At 43.5% G+C, this 20,413-nt stretch overlaps 1 protein-coding gene across 2 annotated transcripts; it reads left to right on the top strand.

The window, feature by feature from the left end:
• Positions 1-9,442, top strand: LOC124002299. Of its 2 annotated transcripts, XR_006832972.1 has the most exons (3): positions 1-213; positions 918-1,483; positions 8,570-9,442. XR_006832972.1 is itself a non-coding variant. In XM_046309683.1 (2 exons), the coding sequence occupies exons 1-2, from the start codon at positions 160-162 to the stop codon at positions 1,197-1,199; spliced, it is 336 nt and encodes a 111-aa protein (XP_046165639.1). In that variant the 5' UTR covers positions 10-159; the 3' UTR covers positions 1,200-2,342. The 2 variants fall into 2 exon arrangements, 1 of the variants encoding a protein (XP_046165639.1); XM_046309683.1 differs by lacking the exon at positions 8,570-9,442 and having other exon boundaries at positions 10-213; positions 918-2,342.
• The last annotated feature ends 10,971 nt before the right edge of the window (positions 9,443-20,413 follow it).

The following is a 20,413-nucleotide window of genomic DNA, read 5'->3' on the forward strand; positions in this document are numbered from 1 at the left end:
ATAGGCAGTTGGTTTTGGGGATTCGCACTGTTGACCCGACGTCACAATCGGTGGGGGTTATAAAAATCCCCTGCATTTATACTGCAGTCATTCGCAGTGAGAAAAGCCATAGACAAAGCAGTCACACCGTACATAATTGGAACAGAGACAGCCAACAAAATGACGACCGTTTACATTGGATTCCTTCTCCTTGCCATGCTTTTTTCATCACAGGTAAGAGCGTTTCTTCTAACAAAACTCGTTGCATGTTTGATTTGAAGTTTACTCAGTTTTCATTAGGATAACGTTACCTACCTACCCATTCTGGAAAGTAAAGGCATTTCAACAGGTGCAACATTCAAAATGGCTATTCCGTTTTTTTTTTTACGGTTTCAATCTAAATGTTGTATTTTCTCATTGACAAACTAATGTTGGCGCGGTTAATTGGCCTCCAGATGTTTTCAGTTAGTCATTTAGAATATTTGGCGACCTAGTGCCATAATTTGAGTCAAGAGACATGACACCGTAATGCCTCCTTTCAGATAGTCTTGACGTGAAATGACTTCAGATAGGTTTATGTAATTTGAGAGCGACTATTTTCTCTCCCCTGCGAAATTCAACTGCAGGATATTGTCCGTCACCCTATAGGCCTAGACTAGGGAAACTCATTTCCCAAAAGGTGATGCCACTCAACACCAATAACATGCGTATTAATTTAAATACATTATGTTAAAACATATTGCCATAGGATTGTCTTATGCCACACCCATTTCTGTGTGCCTAAATCTAAACTTTACGCATGTGTTTTTGCTCTTTGAAATGAGTTGGACTGAAGTGATTAGATGTATTGTCCCTATTGTGAAATGTTTGAAACTTTTTATGTTTCTCCCATCTGGCCAATGCCCAGTCAGTGACGTGCCCCTCTGCTCTTGTTTTAGGTCCATGCGCAAAACACTACCACACAGTCCCTTCCTACGAATGTGACCAAAGCTGACTTCACGAGTTCCTCGACGCTCAACGTCAGTACCACGAACGTCAGTACCACGAACGTCAGTACCACGAACGTCAGTACCACGAACGTCAGTACCACGAACGTCAGTACCACGAACGTCAGTACCACGAACGTCTCCATTCCTCAAGGAGCCAGTGTGACCTTGCAGTCCAGTGTATTCACGCTCCTCATCCCTGTGGTGGGCTCGCTCCTACAGGGCTGCTTCTAGAGGGTTCATCTGCACTGAACAAAAACCAAGACTAACATCGGCAGTCTAGATGTGCAAATGTTTTACAAAGAGCACATTCCTTCTTGGAAGGCAGCCATTTGTGCACCTAAGCTGTGGGATTCGGTGGCACGGGCAAAAACACTTTTCTTTGTGCTCGCACCTCCTGGCTGCTTCAAACCGTAGGCCTACACTCTGCTCACTGGACAAGCCCATGGCTTGGCAACAAGCTGTCTCACTACAGAATGGGACATTTGTCCATATGCATTAATTCACAAATGGGTAAGGTTTGGGATAGGGTTAAGTCATTTAAAGTGCCTGGCACTGGGATTGAACACATGACTAATTCATGGTAATAGTGCTCACCGCTGCCCCTTGTGGCCAATTTTGAAGTAATTTCCTGACATTCTGTTTACCTGGAAAGATGTCTGATTTTGCAGTGTTTCTTTAGTGACCTGGCTGTTGCCTCCATGGAGGTAGGCCATGAGGCTCTATTAAACTCTATTCTTTGACTCAATATTGTGTAATTGCAGCCTGTAATTAATGGGGTTTCTGGATATCAGGAGAAGCACATTGGTGCCTGCTTTTCCTGGTAAAACACCCTGAATTTGTCTGTTAAGGTGTTGAGACCGTTTCTTGACATTTGTTTACATGGCAGGTAAGGATAATTAACGTGGCCGGGTAGGTGACTTGGTGTGCCAGGTTAGGAGAATGATGTAAAGGGTTAGTTTTAGATACTGTTGTCCCCAACGTGAACTACATGGCCACGGACCAGTGGTGCGCGTCAATGGGTGTGACTTGATATCAAGAAACGCCCCTACTCCTTTGCTTCACTTGGTCCCACTGTTCCTGATTTCAGACAGCAGAGTTTAACTTGTGTACATTTTGGCTGTGCCTGGGGAAATCAGCAACTGTTTGAGGTGCATTGGAAAATAACAGCCTATATTTGTCTGATCTGTGGCACTTATGTCCTTAACAGTGCTATTCTTAATCCTGCAACTGCAATGGATACTTTGTCAGAGGCTTGATGTAGCCTACACTTGTGATAAACTTATTGAATTTTATATTGTGAACATGTGACTTATGTAAGTCAGTGATGCTTTTAGATCTCTTTGTATGTCAGGTTCAATAAAGCTTTGAAATGTGTTTGTCATGATTAATATTTAATGTCCTTGTACAATAAAATATGACATTTAATATAACTGACTTATTCTGTCAATTCCAAAGCTTGGCATTCATTGGCTTTTCCGTCTGTCTTACAAATCCAATGCAGAAGGTCTTTCTCAAATGACTGGTTAACAATTGTGTGCCTTACAGAGTTTTCTATTGGCTGCTTAGCAAAGGGCAATTTTTGCTAGAACTGTTGGGCAAAATCTGTTAATGGGTCACCACAGAAATCCATGCAGTTTTCAAATGGCACTTATACCAACTTCTGTGGCAAGGCGTAACATTGGGAAGTATTCAGACCCCTTGACTTAAACAAGTTAGACTTATAAAATTAATTAAATATTTTGGATACTCTACACTTGGTTTGACTGTCAACGATGTGAAAATGGGTTTAGACATCTTCTTTGCAACAAATCCCTTGCAATAGTATTTGCAATTGAGCTCTGGTGCATCCTGTTTCTACAACTTGGAGTCCACCTGTGGTATTGATTGCACATTATTTGGAAAAGGCACACCTAAGTTCCCACAGTTCACTGCATGTCAGAGCAAAAACCAAGCCATGAGGTTAAAGGAAATGTCTAGAGCTTTGAGGAAAGGATTGGGTCTAGGCACAGATCTGGGGAAGGTTACCATAACATTCCTGCAGCATTGTAGTCCCACAGTGATCTCCATTAAATGATAATTTGGAACCAAGGCTCTTCCTAGAGCTGGCTGCCCGGCCAAACTGAGAAACCTGGGGGAAGAAGGGCCTTGGTCAGGGAGGTGATCAAGAACTTGACTATCACTCTGACAGCTCCAAGTGTTCCTCTGGAGCTGGGAGATTCTTCCAGAAGGACAACCATCTCTGCAGCACTTCACCAATCAGGCCTTTTATGATTGGGGCCTGACAGAAGCCACTCTTCAGTAGAAGGCACATGACAGCCCTCTTGGAGTTTGCCAAACGGCACCTAAAGACATCCAGACCATGGGAAGCAAGATTCTGTCTGAAACCAAGATTGAATGCAGTGTCACATCTGGAGAAACACTGGCTCCATCCATATAGTGAAGCTTGGTGGTGGCAGCATCAGGCTGTGGGGATGTTTTTCAGCAGCACTGACTGGGAGACTAGTGAGGATCGAGGGAAAGATGAACAGAGCAAAGTACAGAGATCCTTTATGAAAACCTGCTCAGGGCCTCAGACTGGGTCTGAGCGTGCCCCTGGCTATCCGTCAAGTAAAAAATATATATACAAAAAAAAAGAATACAATTGTGCCGTCTGGTTTAATATAAGGCATTTGAAAGGATTTATACTTTTACTCAAGTATGACCATTTAGTACTTTTTCCACCACTGGATGTGGCTGGGGGTTATAGCATTACTTTCACACAACCCATCAATTTAGACAAGTGTGTCTGGGTAAGTGTCATCTAACATTATTAACATATTTTTATCTGGACACTTTCTGTTTACCTGGAAGTGCTCCTTATTGTAGGCTACTACCACTTTTAGTCTTATTATTTACTACACTACTCACTGTTTAGCACATGACCTCACATGTGAACCCTTAACTAGTTTTTTTTAGGGGGGGGGGGCTGGCTTAAGAGGTTGTGAACAATGCTGAATGGGTGTAGACAAAGGAGAGCTCATCAGTAGATACCTAAACTTTCAAAGGCCCTTTTCTCAAAAGTGAGTTTACAAGTTTATCATCTTTCAAAGCAGAATTACTTTCCCATTGTTCCTCAAAATGCAGTGTATAACATACAATTTCGTAGGTTTGAGTCTCTGCTTTTATCCAATGTAAAAAAAATAATAATAATCAAATTTAGCTTCATAAGACTGATTTGAGCTGGTCAGTCATATATGCTTTTTGCCCATCTCTATCAAATCGAACCCTGCTTTTCACCAAAATAAATCTCCACAGAAATGTATAGCCAAAGGATTGCATGGTGACTGATTGTGTCTGTTAATCCGGTGAAATGGGGAAAAAACGAGGTCAAATCATGACATCAGGTATGAGAAAGATGCCAGAGTTTCTGAGTTGGAATTGCGAGTTGGATGAGCGTTCAAAACAAAAAATGAGACTGTTAACCACCTAACCCTCAAAGTTGCTTGGACAATAGAGAAAATGCTCCCTCTCACAGCGACGCCATCTTGGCTCCCCCGAAAATGCCTTTATCAGGGTTATTTCCTTAACAGGTGATGTCAGTGGTCAGCATGTGGGAGAAGTCGGGGCTCAGGGATGATAGACGTGTTACCCACTGGTAATTATGAGTTGTAGGGGCATTCAAGTGATTGGGCTAAATTTAATTAGATCTACAAGGATAATTGATTGAAAGAAAGAAGAAGACCTGGAAGAGGATTCTGATGAAGAGGAAGGGGATCATCACCAACCTCAACAAAGTGAGCTGTTGCAAAATCAGCAAAATGCAGAGAGCGCTGAGTCTGAGAGCTCAGATGAGGATTCTTATCCAGTAGTCATCAACAGGCCACGTAGGGATGAAGAGAGCCGACCGAGTAGCACACAGCTAGTATCAGATAATATTGAGAAACGTGGTCAGACTGATAGAAACTTCACTGTGAAGGAGTGCCAACCAGTCCTCAGGGAGAGCCCGGAGAGGAGGGGGTAAATATGGAAACAGCTGAAGGCTCAGAGACTCAATCATCTCATGACGTAGTGGACACTGATTCATTGGGATCACCCATGACCTTACCCCGCCATTCAGCCTGGCAGAGGAGGCCCAGAGACATTCTAACCTATAACACTTTAAGGCTGCCAAGCTCTTATTAGGATACAAACTAGAGATGCTCAGAGGTGTATATATTTTCTTGATTACCTTTACTAATCCATGTGTGATAATATTTAGTGGGGGTTGCGTCTTTGCCCATAAAGGTAAGCTGGGCATGTCTATATAGTTATATGGCTGTTAGCCCAGTTTTCCCTGGTGTTCTCAAGACCAGAACATAGATCCTCTGTGTTTTTTTTTTGAGGCCAGTGAAATATTTGGGCCAACATTTCGTTTTTGCAGGGGGGTGTTTTAAGGGGCTTAATACAGTTGTATTCCAGCCACTAGGGGGTACTCTGGTGAAACCCATGGGTAAAAAATAAATATAGTTTAAGTGAATTGGGGAGAGGAAGAAAAAATGAACAAAAAGTGCTGTAAACAGCTGTTACTTGTGGTGACATGATTAAAAGTAAAGTAAACAGTACCTTTCGTGTTGTAGTTTATATTAGAAGCTCATAAAAAGGGTAACACTAGCAAAACAGTCCTGTAGCGTAGCATTTACGTCATCTGACCATTCTTCAATTCACTACTGAAGGGACATATGAATGACATAGTATTGTGGTAAATAGTTTATATTTACCAGAAGAGGTCGATATATGAGAGTATTTTTTTGTTGTTGCCATTTATCAGGCAAATTATATTTTATTTTGAATATAATAAGTTAGACTACCTATAGGCCTACTATTGTAGAAAATGTCCCCATCACATTCAGGGAGGACAACCTTGATAAACTCTAAGGAGGAGAGACCATAATGGTATCAGCCCATTTGTGTTACTGATGTCACACCCTAAGATGTAAAGGAAGAGGCCTAATGCGGCATTCATAATCAAGTGTGAATGTGGTAATTACCAGTTGTGAAGTCGTAGACACCAGTTGGATGCATTCACATGCTTTGAATTCATTGGGCTAATGGCCAATAAACTGTGTCAACCATAAACTAAAAGTAGGCTGCCGCTATCATAATCACAAACAATTTATAGTTACATTTATCAAGGTAATTTCCTAAGTACATGGCATCAGAGGTCTGCATGTGGAAGAAATTGGAGCTCAGGGAATTATAGACAAGTTTCCACTTGTAATTACAAGTTGGAGGGGCGTTTATGTGGATTCCCACTTGGTTATGAATGCAGCATCCGTGGTGCGGTTTATGGGAGGTTTCAAATAAACTCATAAAGTTAAATAGACATCCCATCATTGTCCCATTATGGCATCTGTGAAAGCACAGGCAGCACCATTGAGGCCATCTCCATTTTGAAGTAGTCAATGTTCTTAAACTACTACTTCTGAGTTGGCAAGTAAACATAAAGAGTGCGTACTGCCACCAGGAGTGTGATGTTTGAACAAAAAGCCAAGGTTGGAGATATACTGCCACCTGCAGTTATGTAATGTTTGCTCATGAAATCAAATCAAATTTTATTGGTCACACACATATTTAGGCAGATGTTATTGTGGGTGTAGTGAAACACTTGTGTTCCTAGCTCCAACAGTGCAGTAATATCTAACAATTCACAACAACACACACAAATCTAAAGAATTCACAACAACACACACAAATCAAAAGAATAGAGTTGAGAAATATATAAATATTAGGATGAGCAATGTTGGAATGGCGTTAACTGAAATACAGTAGAATATAATAAATACACATGAAATTAGCAAACTAGTATGGAAACATTATTAAAGTGACTAGTGTTCCATTATTAAGTGACCAGTGATTCCATGTCTATAGGGCAGCAGCCTCTAAGGTGCAGGGTTGAGTAACCAGGTGGTAGCCGGTGAGTGATAAGTGTAATTTATTGCCTGATCCCGCCTGCCGACCTATATAGAATTATGTGATCCTTCCATAACCTATATGATGTCCTCCCAGTTGACTACTTAAAAATGGTGAAATTCCTCAATAGCGCTTGGGGGACTAGAGTCCTCTATCTATCTCTATGAATAGGGGGACAGGGAGACTGGATAGGCAGTTGGTTTTGGGGATTCGCACTGTTGACCCGACGTCACAATCGGTGGGGGTTATAAAAATCCCCTGCATTTATACTGCAGTCATTCGCAGTGAGAAAAGCCATAGACAAAGCAGTCACACCGTACATAATTGGAACAGAGACAGCCAACAAAATGACGACCGTTTACATTGGATTCCTTCTCATGCTTTTTTCATCACAGGTAAGAGCGTTTCTTCTAACAAAACTCGTTGCATGTTTGATTTGAAGTTTACTCAGTTTTCATTAGGATAACGTTACCTACCTACCCATTCTGGAAAGTAAAGGCATTTCAACAGGTGCAACATTCAAAATGACTATTCCGTTTTTTTTTTTACGGTTTCAATCTAAATGTTGTATTTTCTCATTGACAAACTAATGTTGGCGCGGTTAATTGGCCTCCAGATGTTTTCAGTTAGTCATTTAGAATATTTGTTCGACCTAGTGCCATAATTTGAGTCAAGAGATATGAGACCGTAATGCCTCCTTTCAGATAGTCTTGACGTGAAATGACTTCAGATAGGTTTATGTAATTTGAGAGCGACTATTTTTCTCTCCTGCGAAATTCAACTGCAGGATATTGTCCATCACCCTATAGGCCTAGACTAGGGAAACTCATTTCCCAAAAGGTGATGCCACTCAACACCAATAACATGCGTATTAATTTAAATACATTATGTTAAAACATATTGCCATAGGATTGTCTTATGCCACACCCATTTCTGTGTGCCTAAATCTAAACTTTACGCATGTGTTTTTGCTCTTTGAAATGAGTTGGATGGAAGTGATTAGATGTATTGTAAAATGTTTCAGGGTTAACTTATGTTTCTCCCATCTGGCCAATGCCCAGTCAGTGACGTGCCCCTCTGCTCTTGTTTTAGGTCCATGCGCAAAACACTACCACACAGTCCCTTCCTACGAATGTGACCAAAGCTGACTTCACGAGTTCCTCTATGCTCAACGTCAGTACCACGAACGTCAGTACCACGAACGTCAGTACCACGAACGTCAGTACCACGAACGTCAGTACCACGAACGTCAGTACCACGAACGTCAGTACCACGAACGTCAGTACCACGAACGTCTCCATTCCTCAAGGAGCCAGTGTGGCCTTGCAGTCCAGTGTATTCACGCTCCTCATCCCTGTGGTGGGCTCGCTCCTACAGGGCTGCTTCTAGAGGGTTCATCTGCACTGAACAAAAGCCAAGACTAACATCGGCAGCCTAAATGTGCAAAAGTTTTACAAAGAGCACATTAATTCTTGGAAAGCAGCCATTTGTGCACCTAAGCTGTGGGATTCGGTGGCACGGGCAAAAACGCTTTTCTTTGTGCTCGCACCTCCTGGCTGCTTCAAACCGTAGGCCTACACTCTGCTCACTGGACAAGCCCATGGCTTGGCAACAAGCTGTCTCACTACAGAATGGGACATTTGTCCATATGCATTAATTCACAAATGGGTAAGGTTTGGGATAGGGTTTGGGATAGGGTTAAGTCATTTAAAGTGCCTGGCACTGGGATTGAACACATGACTAATTCATGGTAATAGTGCTCACTGTTGCCCCTTGTGGCCAATTTTGAAGTAATCTCCTGACATCCTGCTTACCTGGAAAGATGTCTTATTTTGCAGTGGTTCTTTAGTGACCTGGCTGTTGCCTCCATGGAGGCAGGCCACGAGGCTCTATTTAACTCTATTCTTTGATTCAATATTGTGTATTTGCAGCCTGTAATTCATGGGGTTTCTGGATACCAGGAGAAGCACATTGGTGCCTGCTTTTCCTGGTAAAACACCCTGAATTTGTCCGTTATGGTGTTGAGACCGTTTCTTGACATTTGTTTACATGGCAGGTAAGGATAATTAACGTGGCCGGGTAGGTGACTTGGTGTGCCAGGTTAGGAGAATGATGTAAAGGGTTAGTTTTAGATACTGTTGTCCCCAACGTGAACTACATGGCCACGGACCAGTGGTGCGCGTCAATGGGTGTAACTTGATTTCAAGAAACGCCCCTACTCCTTTGCTTCACTTGGTCCCACTGTTCCTGATTTCAGACAGCAGAGTTTAACTTGTGTACATTTTGGCTGTGCCTGGGGAAATCAGCAGCTGTTTGAGGTGCATTGGAAAATAACAGCCTATATTTGTCTGATCTGTGGCACTTATGTCCTTAACAGTGCTATTCTTAATCCTGCAACTGCAATGGATACTTTGTCAGAGGCTTGATGTAGCCTACACTTGTGATAAACTTATTCAATTTTATATTGTGAACATGTGACTTATGTAAAAGTCAGTGATGCTTTTAGATCTCTTTGTATGTCAGGTTCAATAAAGCTTTGAAATGTGTTTGTCATGAGTAATATTTAATGTCCTTGTACAATAAAATATGACATTTAATATAACTGACTTATCCTGTCAATTCCAAAGCTTGGCATTCATTGGCTTTTCCGTCTGTCTTACAAATCCAATGAAGGTCTTTCTCAAATGACTGGTTAACAATTGTGTGCCTTACAGAGTTTTCTATGGGCTGCTTAGCAAAGGGCAATTTTTGCTAGAACTGTTGGGAAAAATCTGTTAATGGGTCGCCACAGAAATCCATGCAGTCTTCAAATGGCACTTATACCAACTTCCGTGGCAAGGCGTAACATTGGGAATTCCTGGAAGAATCTCCATCTCTGCAGCACTTCACCAATCAGGCCTTTTATGATGGGGGTCTGACAGAAGCCACTCTTCAGTAAAAGGCACATGACAGCCCTCTTGGAGTTTTCCAAACGGCACCTAAAGACATCCAGACCATGGGAAACAAGATTCTGTGGTCTGAAACCAAGATTGAATGCAGTGTCACATCTGGAGAAACACTGTCTCCATCCATATAGTGAAGCATGGTGGTGGCAGCGTCAGGCTGTGGGGATGTTTTTCAGCAGCACTGACTGGGAGACTAGTGAGGATCAAGGGAAAGATGAACAGAGCAAAGTACAGAGATCCTTTCTGAAAAACTGCTCAGGCCTCAGACTGGGTCGAAGGTTCACCTTCAACAGTTCAACGACCCTAAGCACACAGCCAAGACCACGCAGGAGTGGCTTCGGGACAAGTCTCAATGTCCTTGAGTGGCCCTGCCTGAGCCCGGACTTGAATCCGACCGAACATCTCTGGAGAGACCTGAAAATAGCTGTGCAGCGACGCTCTCCATCGTACCTGACAGAGCTTGAGAGGATCTTCAGAGAAGAATGGGGGAACTTCCCAAATACAGGTGTGCTAAACTTTAGCGTCATACCCAAGGAGACTTGAGGCTGTAATCACTGCCAAAAGTGTTTCAACAAAGTACAGAGTATAGGGTCTGAATACTTATGAAAATGTCATATAGTTTTTTTTATACATTTGCAAACATTTATAAAAACCTGTTTTTGCTTTGTCATTATCGGGGTATTGTGTGTAGATTGATGAGAAAACACCCACAATTTTTAGAATAAGGCTGTTGTCACGCCTTGGTCATAGTGTTTTGTGTTTCGTTATATATTTGGGTAGGCCAGGGTGTGACATGGGTTTATTTTGTGGTATTTCGTATTGGGGTTTTGTATTTATTGGGATTGCGGCTGAGTAGGGGTGTTGCATAGGCTTTTCAGTCCCTGAGGCGGTTCTCAATCAGAGTCAGGTGATTCTCGTTGTCTCTGATTGGGAACCGTATTTAGGTAGCCGGGGTTTCACTGTGTATTTCGTGGGTGATTGTTCCTGTCTCTGTGTAGTGTTCACCAGATAGGCTGTATTAAGTTTCACGTTCCGTTTGTTGTTTTGTATTTGTATCAGTTATTTCATGTATCGCGATTCATTCATTAAAGACATGAGTAACCACCACGCTGCATTTCGGTCCGACTCTCTTTCGACAAACGAAGAACGCCGTTACAGAATCACCCACCACACACGGACCGAGTGGCGTGGTAACAGGCAGCAGGAGCAGCGAAGGGAGGACGTTATGGACAGCAGAGGTATGGAGTATACTACGTGGGAAGAAATAGACAGGTGGGCGGTCGATCCAGAGAGAGTGCCGGAGCCCGCCTGGGATTCGCTGGAGCAGTGCGAAGAGGGCTATAGGAGAATGGAGTCGAAGAGAAAGACACGGCGGCGCAGAAAGAAACCCGAAAGTCACCCCCAAAAATGTATTGGGGGAGGGCTCAGGGAGAGAGTGGCAGAGTCAGGAGTCAGACCTGAGCCAACTCTCCCTGTTAATTGTGAGGAGCAGTGATCAAAGGACTTCTGGACTTGGGAGGAGATATTAGACGGAAAAGGACCCTGGGCTCAGCCTGGAGAATATCGCCGTCCCAAGGAAGAACTGGAGGCGGAAAAAAGCGGAGAGGCGCTGGTATGAGGAGGCAGCACGGCGACGCGGATGGAAGCCTGAGAGTCAGCCCCAAAAAATTATTGGGGGGGGGGGGGGGGGGCTTACAGGGAGTATGGCTATGCCAGGTAGGAGACCTGCGCAAACTCCCTGTGCTTACCGGGGGGCTAGAGAGACAAGGCAGGCACCGTGTTATGCTATGGAGCGCACTGTGTTTCCAGTGCGGGTGCATAGCCCGGTACGGTTCATACCAGCCCTTCGTATTGGCCGGGCTAGAGTGGGCATCGAGCCAGGTAAGGTTGGGCAGGCTCGGTGCTCAAGAGCTCCAGTGCGCCTGCACGGTCCGGTCTATCCAGAGCCACCTCCACACACCAGTCCTCCGGTAGCAGCTCCCCGCACCAGGCTTCCTGTGCGTGTCCTCGGCCCAGTACCACCAGTGCCAGCACCACACATCAGGCCTACAGTGTGCTTCGCCTCTCCTGTGCTGTCGGAGTCTCCCGCCTGTTCAGCGCTATCAGAGCCTTCCTCCTCTACAGCGCTGCTGGAGTCTCCTGTCTGTTCAGTGCTATCAGAGCCTTTCGCCTCTCCAGCGCTGCTGGAGTCTCCTGTCTGTTCAGCGCTATCAGAGCCTTCCTTCCCTCCTGCGCTGTCGGAGTCTCCCGCCTGTTCAGCGCTATCAGAGCCTTCCTCCTCTACAGCGCTGCCGGAGCCTCCTGCCTGTTCGGAGCAGCCTGAGCTGTCAGTCTGCATGAAGCAGCCAGAGCTGCCAGTCTGCAAGGTGCTGCCAGCCTGCATGGAGCAGTCAGAGCTGTCAGCCTGCATGGAGCAGTCAGAGCTGTCAGTCTGTATGAAGCAGCCAGAGCTGTCAGTCTGCATGAAGCAGCCAGAGAAGTCAGTCTGCATGAAGCAGCCAGAGATGTCAGTCTGCATGAAGCAGCCAGAGCTGTCAGTCTACAAGGAGCTGTCAGTCTGCAAGGAGCTGCCAGTCTGCAACGAGCTGCCAGTCTGCAAGGAGCTGCCAGTCTGCATGGAGCAGCCAGACCTGTCAGTCTGCATAGAGCAGCTAGATCTGCCAGTCAGCAATGATCTTCTAGATCTGCCAGTCAACCAGATTCTTCCAGATCTGCCAGTTAACCAGTCTCTTACAGATCTGCCAGTCAACCAGAATCTTCCAGATCTGCTAGTCAACCAGAATCTTCCAGATCCGCCAGCCAGCCAGGATCTACCGGAGCCTACTACCTGCCTGAGATTGATCTCAGTACTGGGCTTCCTCTCAGTACTGGGCTTCCTCTCAGTGCTGGGCTTTCTCTCAGTACTGGGCTTCCCCTCAGTCCCGGGCTGCCCCTCAGTTCCGGGCTGCCCCTCAGTCCCGAGCTGCCCCTCAGTCACGAGCTGCCCCTCAGTCCCGAGCTGCCCCTCAGTCCCGAGCTGCCCCTCAGTCCCGAGCTGCCCCTCAGTCCCGAGCTGCCCCTCAGTCACGAGCTGCTCCTCAGTTAAGTGGGGTTCTGGGTGAGGACTATTAGGCCATGGTCGGCGGAGAGGGTGGATTATCCCAGGACGCGAAGGGGAGGAACTATGACATTTATGGAGTGGGGTCCACGTCCCGAGCCGGAACCGCCACCATGGACAGACGCCCACCCGGACCCTCCCTATGGTTTTGAGGTGCGTCCGGGAGTCCGCACCTTAGGGGGGTTCTGTCACGCCTTGGTCATAGTGTTTTGTGTTTCGTTATATATTTGGGTAGGCCAGGGTGTGACATGGGTTTATTTTGTGGTATTTCGTATTGGGGTTTTGTAGTTATTGGGATTGCGGCTGAGTAGGGGTGTTGCATAGGCTTGGCTGCCTGAGGCGGTTCTCAATCAGAGTCAGGTGATTCTCGTTGTCTCTGATTGGGAACCGTATTTAGGTAGCTGGGGTTTCACTGTGTATTTCGTGGGTGATTGTTCCTGTCTCTGTGTAGTGTTCACCAGATAGGCTGTATTAGGTTTCACGTTCCGTTTGTTGTTTTGTATTTGTATCAGTTATTTCATGTATCGCGATTCATTCATTAAAGACATGAGTAACCACCACGCTGCATTTTGGTCCGACTCTCTTTCAACAAACGAAGAACGCCGTTACAGCTGTACCGTAAACAAATTTGGAAAAAATCAAGTAGTCTGAATACTCTCCCGAATGAACTGTATCTAAGCCACCCAGTGGTTTGAGTTAAAAACTGGTTTGACTGTCCACCTTATGTCCTTATTTTAGCATTTGCCATTCAAGGGCAGCCATTTTTCAACCATCTCAAACAATGTGACCAATTTAATTTGGTGACCTACTTGGCACCACTTTCATGACTCTTAACATGCTTACTGGCTGTCTGCATTTTGTATAGCAGGTTGTTTATTGTTATGAATCTTGCCTGGAGGCAGAATTGAGCGATTTTCGGCTGCAATGTCAAAATTGGCTACAGCGTAAAAATGTATGCAAACAAAAATGACCTTTTTGGTCTTAATTTAAGATGAGGGTTAGGTTTAAAATCAGATTTTTATGATTGTGTCTGTGCCAGTTATCGACCACTGCAGAGCTGCCTCCAGTGTGAGATTCATGACAAATGCCAACCTGCTTTTGTATATTTGATCTAAATCAAAGAAGTGTGATTCTGTATTTTTCGAATCCTTCCATTATCTTGATTTTGGGGTCTCGCTTTTTGGCTCTTGTCCAAAGGAAGGGTAAACTACATTATAAATCACATGAAAAGATTCATATTGTTTCTTCAGATTTAGAAGCGGAGCCTGAAGTTCTTTCCAATGGTTAATTTAAATGACAAGATTTTGATTGTGGTAATTTAAGATTTGTTTCAATCAAATAGTTGTGTCCCTCCACTCCCTGTAAGCAAAGCATCTTATCAGTCACTTAAACCACCCAACTCTAGGATTATATGCATCAACCAAACATGTTCATGTCCTTAGTTTCCAGTAATCCTGCTTTGGATCACAGTGAAGCTCTGTAAAGGTTGTGTACTGTATTGGTTGGCAACAAGACAAGTGCTGATGGTGCACCAGGGGAATTGTGTTTTGTATGAAGTGTTTGAGGTGGAGTTATTTAATTCAGAGTCAGAACATTCTTGCCGTTCATAGGGATGGGAAATGAAAGGGGGGATACCTAGTCAGTTGTACCACTGACTGCATTCAACTGAAATGTGTCTTCTGCATTTAACCCAACCCCTCTGAATCAGAGAAGTGCGGGGGCTGCCATAATCGACATCCACAACTTTGGTGCCCGGGAGACGGTGGGTTAACTGCCATGCTCAGGGGCAGAATGACACATTGTCAGCTCAGGGATTTGATCCAGGAACCTTTTGGTTACAGGCCCAATGGTATAAACACTAGGCTACCTGCCAGATGTGTGGTAGTGTTGCTCAAGAAACAAAAAGATCACGTGTCAAGATGAAACACTGACAATTCTACATGAGCCTTGCTAACAGGGCCTGGTAAGTAAGGATCATCAAGCATCAGTGTTCCCTCTCCAAATCACTTTCATAGGCAAGTCCTCATTGCTCCCATTTTCTACAGTCTGCGCTTTGCATGCAGTAATTTTCTGAGGAAGGAATTTGCATTGATTTACATCCATTTATCTTCATTTGCATCCCATCTCCTACCTGCATGCAGTAGTGGTGTTTTGGTAAAATCACTGGGGAAGCCAGTGACAACTAAAAGATACCAAAAACCATTTAGTCCAGTCAACATAAGCTAAATATGATGAGGCTGTCCATGGTTCTGATTTTTGTTTGCATGTGTGTGCGTGTTCATGCAAGTAGAAAAACATGTTGACTCACCCTACTTGTAGAGAAACGCCAATGCCATCTTCCCCTCTTTCATGTTGACAAAATGATCTATCTCTTACAGTACACGCTTTTATTTTTTGTTGTCCTGGGCTAACTGGTTAAAATGCTTGCTCGCTAAGCTAACATCCATTCATGGTAAACGTTAGCTAGTTAACATTAGCCTTCTACATCTAGCTACATATTGAACTACCATTCTCTCAGGCCGGGGGCACAACAATGTATGAATTAATAGTTGGATCAGAGTTGCCGTTATAATCATTGGCCAGTACAGATAATTAAGTAAACCCACAAGTCCCAATCCCTATCTCCATCTATGGCTAATTAAAGAAAGGGCCAATTTTAGCTAGCTGGCTGGCCACCGGAGGACAACAACACAACTAGTTGCAAAAATGCACATTTTTCTGTCAATGACATATGCTCTCAATGGGATTCGATAGGAGTGACGCCAAATCCAAACTGGCTTCCCTAAACACTTTTTTTTTGGTGCGCCAGGACCATTCACAGTTGAGCTCGCTCAGTTTAGCTCAATGCTGATTGGAAAATATTTTATACTTTTTTCGTCAAGGGAACCCAGATCCGCTGGCTTCCCTAAACACTTTTTTTTTGGTGCGCCAGGACCATTCACAGTTGAGCTCGCTCAGTTTAGCTCAATGCTGATTGGAAAATATTTTATACTTTTTTCGTCAAGGGAACCCAGATCCGCTGGCTTCCCTTGCTGTCAAAGCTATGGGCGTAAACAATGTCATACTCGTTTGGACCAGACAGCATCAGATAGATGGCTGAGACAGGGGCGCTGTTTCGCTCCCTCGGATGCTTTCTCCTGTGAGATACATTTAGCCTGAAGGAATATTATGAAACACAGAGAGACGAAATATAAATTCTACATACGTATTTTTTTTATTGGTGAATTTTGCGGGGAAGCCTGGCTTCCCTTGGCATCCATGACTGCATGCCACTGCCTGCATGGTGTTTACTGTTGTAGTTAGCATTGAGGCAAAGTAGGCTGTTTCTATAAACATCTATAACAGAACAGCAGGAAAGCTCTCATACCTCTTGGTCTTACATGATGATTATGGCATTAGCATTTTAGAAAGTCAACATGTGAAGTGAAACAAGTGTTAAGCACAGTGATGTTGGAGGCTAGAAAACACAGACGAGATGAACTGGCAGGTGATATGTATAAAGGTCCTGTAAGTTATTATGAGTCTTTAAAATCTAACTTGGTGGTCTCCAAGACAGATAAAACATTGAACTATGAAAATGTATGCACTCACTACTTTAAGTCGCTCTGGATAAGAGCGTCTGCTAAGTGTAAATATGTAACCCTTATCCATGCACGTCACAGACCTGAGTGGTATACTATGAAGCAAGGTACAGTAGATATATTCAGGCTTTTATAAAGCAAGCTAGCTTCAGTTAGCTTCACATTTCCGCTCAGGCTATATCCGTATTACGGAGGTGGATATTGATCGTGCACCCACCGCTTACTCGAGCCTGCTCGAGCTGGGTTCGTAACTGCACGTCATGTTGCACATGGCTATTCTAATGCTGAACACTTCATTGAGACAATGCTGAACCATCATTCCATGGGTGAGTCAGTGCCACATTTTCTTTTGTGCCAAAATCAAAAAGTTATCTTGCAAATTCAGCAGACTATGGTGTGAAATAGGGTGTTAGAAGTGCAGTCTTTCTTTTACTAGGTGTATCATTAATGCCATCTTTAATGCCATCAAATCAATGCTTTATCCAGCCAGGTCACCCGTGATACAAATCATTATTCGACGACCATCCATGTCTGAGGACGCCGGGAGATGATGTAGAAACCGGCCACTAGGGGCATCAGTGAGCACTGGTACCATCAAGTAGGTTTCAGTTTTGCTAGGGCATTGTGGACAGGGATGACAGATGGGCATATTCCTCTGATTCGAAAGGTTGCATGTTCAATTCCAGCAATACAACATTTTGTTTTAAGCATATCCCAAACCTTAACCATTTGGAGTTCATGCCTAACCTTAAGATTTCTGAATTAATGCCTAAACTTAACCTTAAACCCTTCGAAATTTGACATTTGCAACAAATTTTAAATTTGACTTTTGATAAACATGGATGAATGTCTAATTCTGACGTGAGACAGAGCCAGCGGGCTTTATCAATGCAGGAGCACCTTTCCCCCCCACTCCTATAGATCAAATAATTGTATTAGGTCATGCAAAAGTTTTACTCTGGTGAATTTTCAAATGCAAACTGTCATTACTAAATGTGTAATGTGATAGGTGTTTTAACATGACTATTTTAACACAAAAAACATTTGTTTAATACAATATTTCATAAGTAATCTTCCTCAAGTGAAGGGGATGATATCTTTGCGAGAGGAAGATAATCTGAATTAATGTGTCCTCAACTGGCAGCTCAGACACTTGAATCAATGGATCAATTACATTTACATTACATTTATCAATGAAGTTAGCCTGTCCCAGAGTAGGTTAGTTCTGATGGATTCATTGCCATAGAAATGTACCTGGCTTAAAGGTGAGCCACATTCGTGTGACCGGTTATCCCGAGTTGAACTCAGAGTTGACCAAAGTTACCTCAGTAAATCCTCAACCTAATTCATAGTACAGGGCTCAGTTCCACTCACTTGAACATGTGTTACTGTGCCTCAGTGGTGCAACATTATCACTTCTTTACCACTCTGTGGTGTGAAAACAAACAGCAATTGGAGGCTTGAACCAAACGCCTGACAACTTTTAATTATTTGAAAGGCTAGTATGGAGCATTAGAACCAGTGTGAACCAGATTTGCTTTTGTGGGCATGTTGGGGAGGTAAACCATTCTGAAAGGTCAACTGATAGGATCAGGGAGCAAACAACAACCATGATTCCCATGCAATTAAAATGCATGACCCAGTGAAATGCTTTAACATAAAAAGGCATCAATCACTTCCTATAGAATGCTACGTGCCTCTTCATTTTACTGAAGGTATGTCCACATAAGCATAAATCACGCATCATTTTATGGTTGTTATTAGAATCCCCATTCGCCAAAGCCAGTGGTGTCAGCTAGTCTTCCTGGGGTCCCATCACATAAAAAAAATACAGACAAAAAGACTACAATTTACATACATACACAGCTGAAGTCGAAAGTTTACATACACCTTAGCCAAATACATTTAAACTCTGTTTCACAATTCCTGACATTAAATCCTAGTAAACATTCCCTGTTTCAGGTCAGTTAGGATCACCACTTTATTGTAAGAATGTGAAGTGTCTATAATAGTAGAGAATTATTTATTTCAGCTTTTATTTCTTTCATCACATTCCCAGTGGGTCAGAAGTTTACATACACTCAATTAGTAAATCAAATCAAATTTATTTATATAGCCCTTCGTACATCAGCTGATATCTCAAAGTGCTGTACAGAAACCCAGCCTAAAACCCCAAACAGCAAACAATGCAGGTGTAAAAGCACGGTGGCTAGGAAAAACTCCCTAGAAAGGCCAAAACCTAGGAAGAAACCTAGAGAGGAACCGGGCTCTTCTGGCTGTGCCGGGTAGAGATTATAACAGAACATGACCAAGATGTTCAAATGTTCATAAATGACCAGCATGGTCAAATAATAATAAGGCAGAACAGTTGAAACTGGAGCAGCAGCACAGTCAGGTGGACTGGGGACAGCAAGGAGCCATCATGTCAGGTAGTCCTGGGGCACGGTCCTAGGGCTCAGGTCCTCCGAGAGAGAGAAAGAAAGAGAGAATTAGAGAGAGCATATGTAGGGTGGCCAGTCCTCTTCTGGCTGTGCCGGGTGGAGATTATAACAGAACGTGGCCAAGATGTTCAAATGTTCATAAATGACCAGCATGGTTGAATAATAGTAAGGCAGAACAGTTGAAACTGGAGCAGGAGCATGGCCAGGTGGACTGGGGACAGCAAGGAGTCCTCATGTCAGGTAGTCCTGGGACATGGTCCTAGGGCCCAGGCCAGTTGAAACTGGAGCAGCAGCATGGCCAGGTGGACTGGGGACAGCAAGGAGTCATCATGTCAGGTAGTCCTGGGGCATGGTCCTAGGGCTCATGTCCTCCGAGAGAGAAAAAGAAAGAGAGAAGGAGAGAATTAGAGAACGCACACTTAGATTCACACAGGACACCGAATAGGACAGGAGAAGTACTCCAGATAAACAAACTGACCCTAGCCCCCCGACACATAAACTACTGCAGCATAGTATTTGGTAGTGTTGCCTTTAAATTGTTTAACTTGGGTCAAATGTTTCAGGTAGCCTTCCACAACCTTCCCACAATAAGTTGGGTGAATTTACTTGTTTCCTCCAGTATCTTCACAAGGTCCTTTGCTGTTCTGGGATTGATTTGCACTTTTCGCACCAAATTACGTTCATCTCTAGGAGACAGAACGCATCTCCTTCCTGAGCAGTATGGCAGCTGCGTGGTCCCATCGTGTTTATACTGGTGTACTATTGTTTGTACAGATGAACGTGGTAACTTCAGGGATTTGGAAATTGCTCCCAAGGATGAACCAGACTTGTGGAGGTCTACAAATTTTCTTCTGAGGTCTTGGCTGATTTTCCCATGATGTCAAGCAAAGAGGCACTGAGTTTGAAGGTGAGCCTTGAAATACATCCACAGGTACACCTCCAATGGACTCAAATGATGTCAATTAGCCTATTAGAAGCTTCTAAAGCCATGACATCATTTTCTGGAATTATCTAAGCTGTTTAAAGGCACAGTCAACTTAGTGTATGTAAACTTCTGACCCACTGGAATTGTGATACTGTGAATTATAAGTGAAATAATCTGTCTGTAAACAATTGTTGGAAAAATGACTTGTTTGATTGCACAAAGTAGATGTCCTAACCGACTTGCCAAAACTTTAGTTTGTTAACAAGAAATTTGTGGAGTGGTTGAAAAAAACGAGTTTCAATGACTCCAACCCAAGTGTATGCAAACCTCCGACTTTAACTGTGTATGTGTATGTGTATCTATATGTGTATCTGTATATATATGTGTATGTGTATATATATGTGTATATATATATATATGTGTATCTGTATATATATGTGTATGTGTATATATATGTGTATGTGTATATATATGTGTATATATATATATGTGTATCTGTATATATATGTGTATGTGTATATATATGTG

Source organism: Oncorhynchus gorbuscha, linkage group LG17 (genome assembly GCF_021184085.1).
Source record: "Oncorhynchus gorbuscha isolate QuinsamMale2020 ecotype Even-year linkage group LG17, OgorEven_v1.0, whole genome shotgun sequence".
NCBI classification, from domain to species: Eukaryota; Metazoa; Chordata; class Actinopteri; order Salmoniformes; family Salmonidae; genus Oncorhynchus; species Oncorhynchus gorbuscha.

What these genes read in the sequence shown, in the direction of transcription:
- LOC124002299 (XM_046309683.1), top strand. Translation starts at nt 160, where the DNA reads ATGACGACCGTTTACATTGGATTCCTTCTCCTTGCCATGCTTTTTTCA. An exon ending in CCATGCTTTTTTCATCACAG is followed by an intron (nt 214 to 917) that starts GTAAGAGCGTTT and finishes CTCTTGTTTTAG; the next exon opens with GTCCATGCGCAAAACACTAC.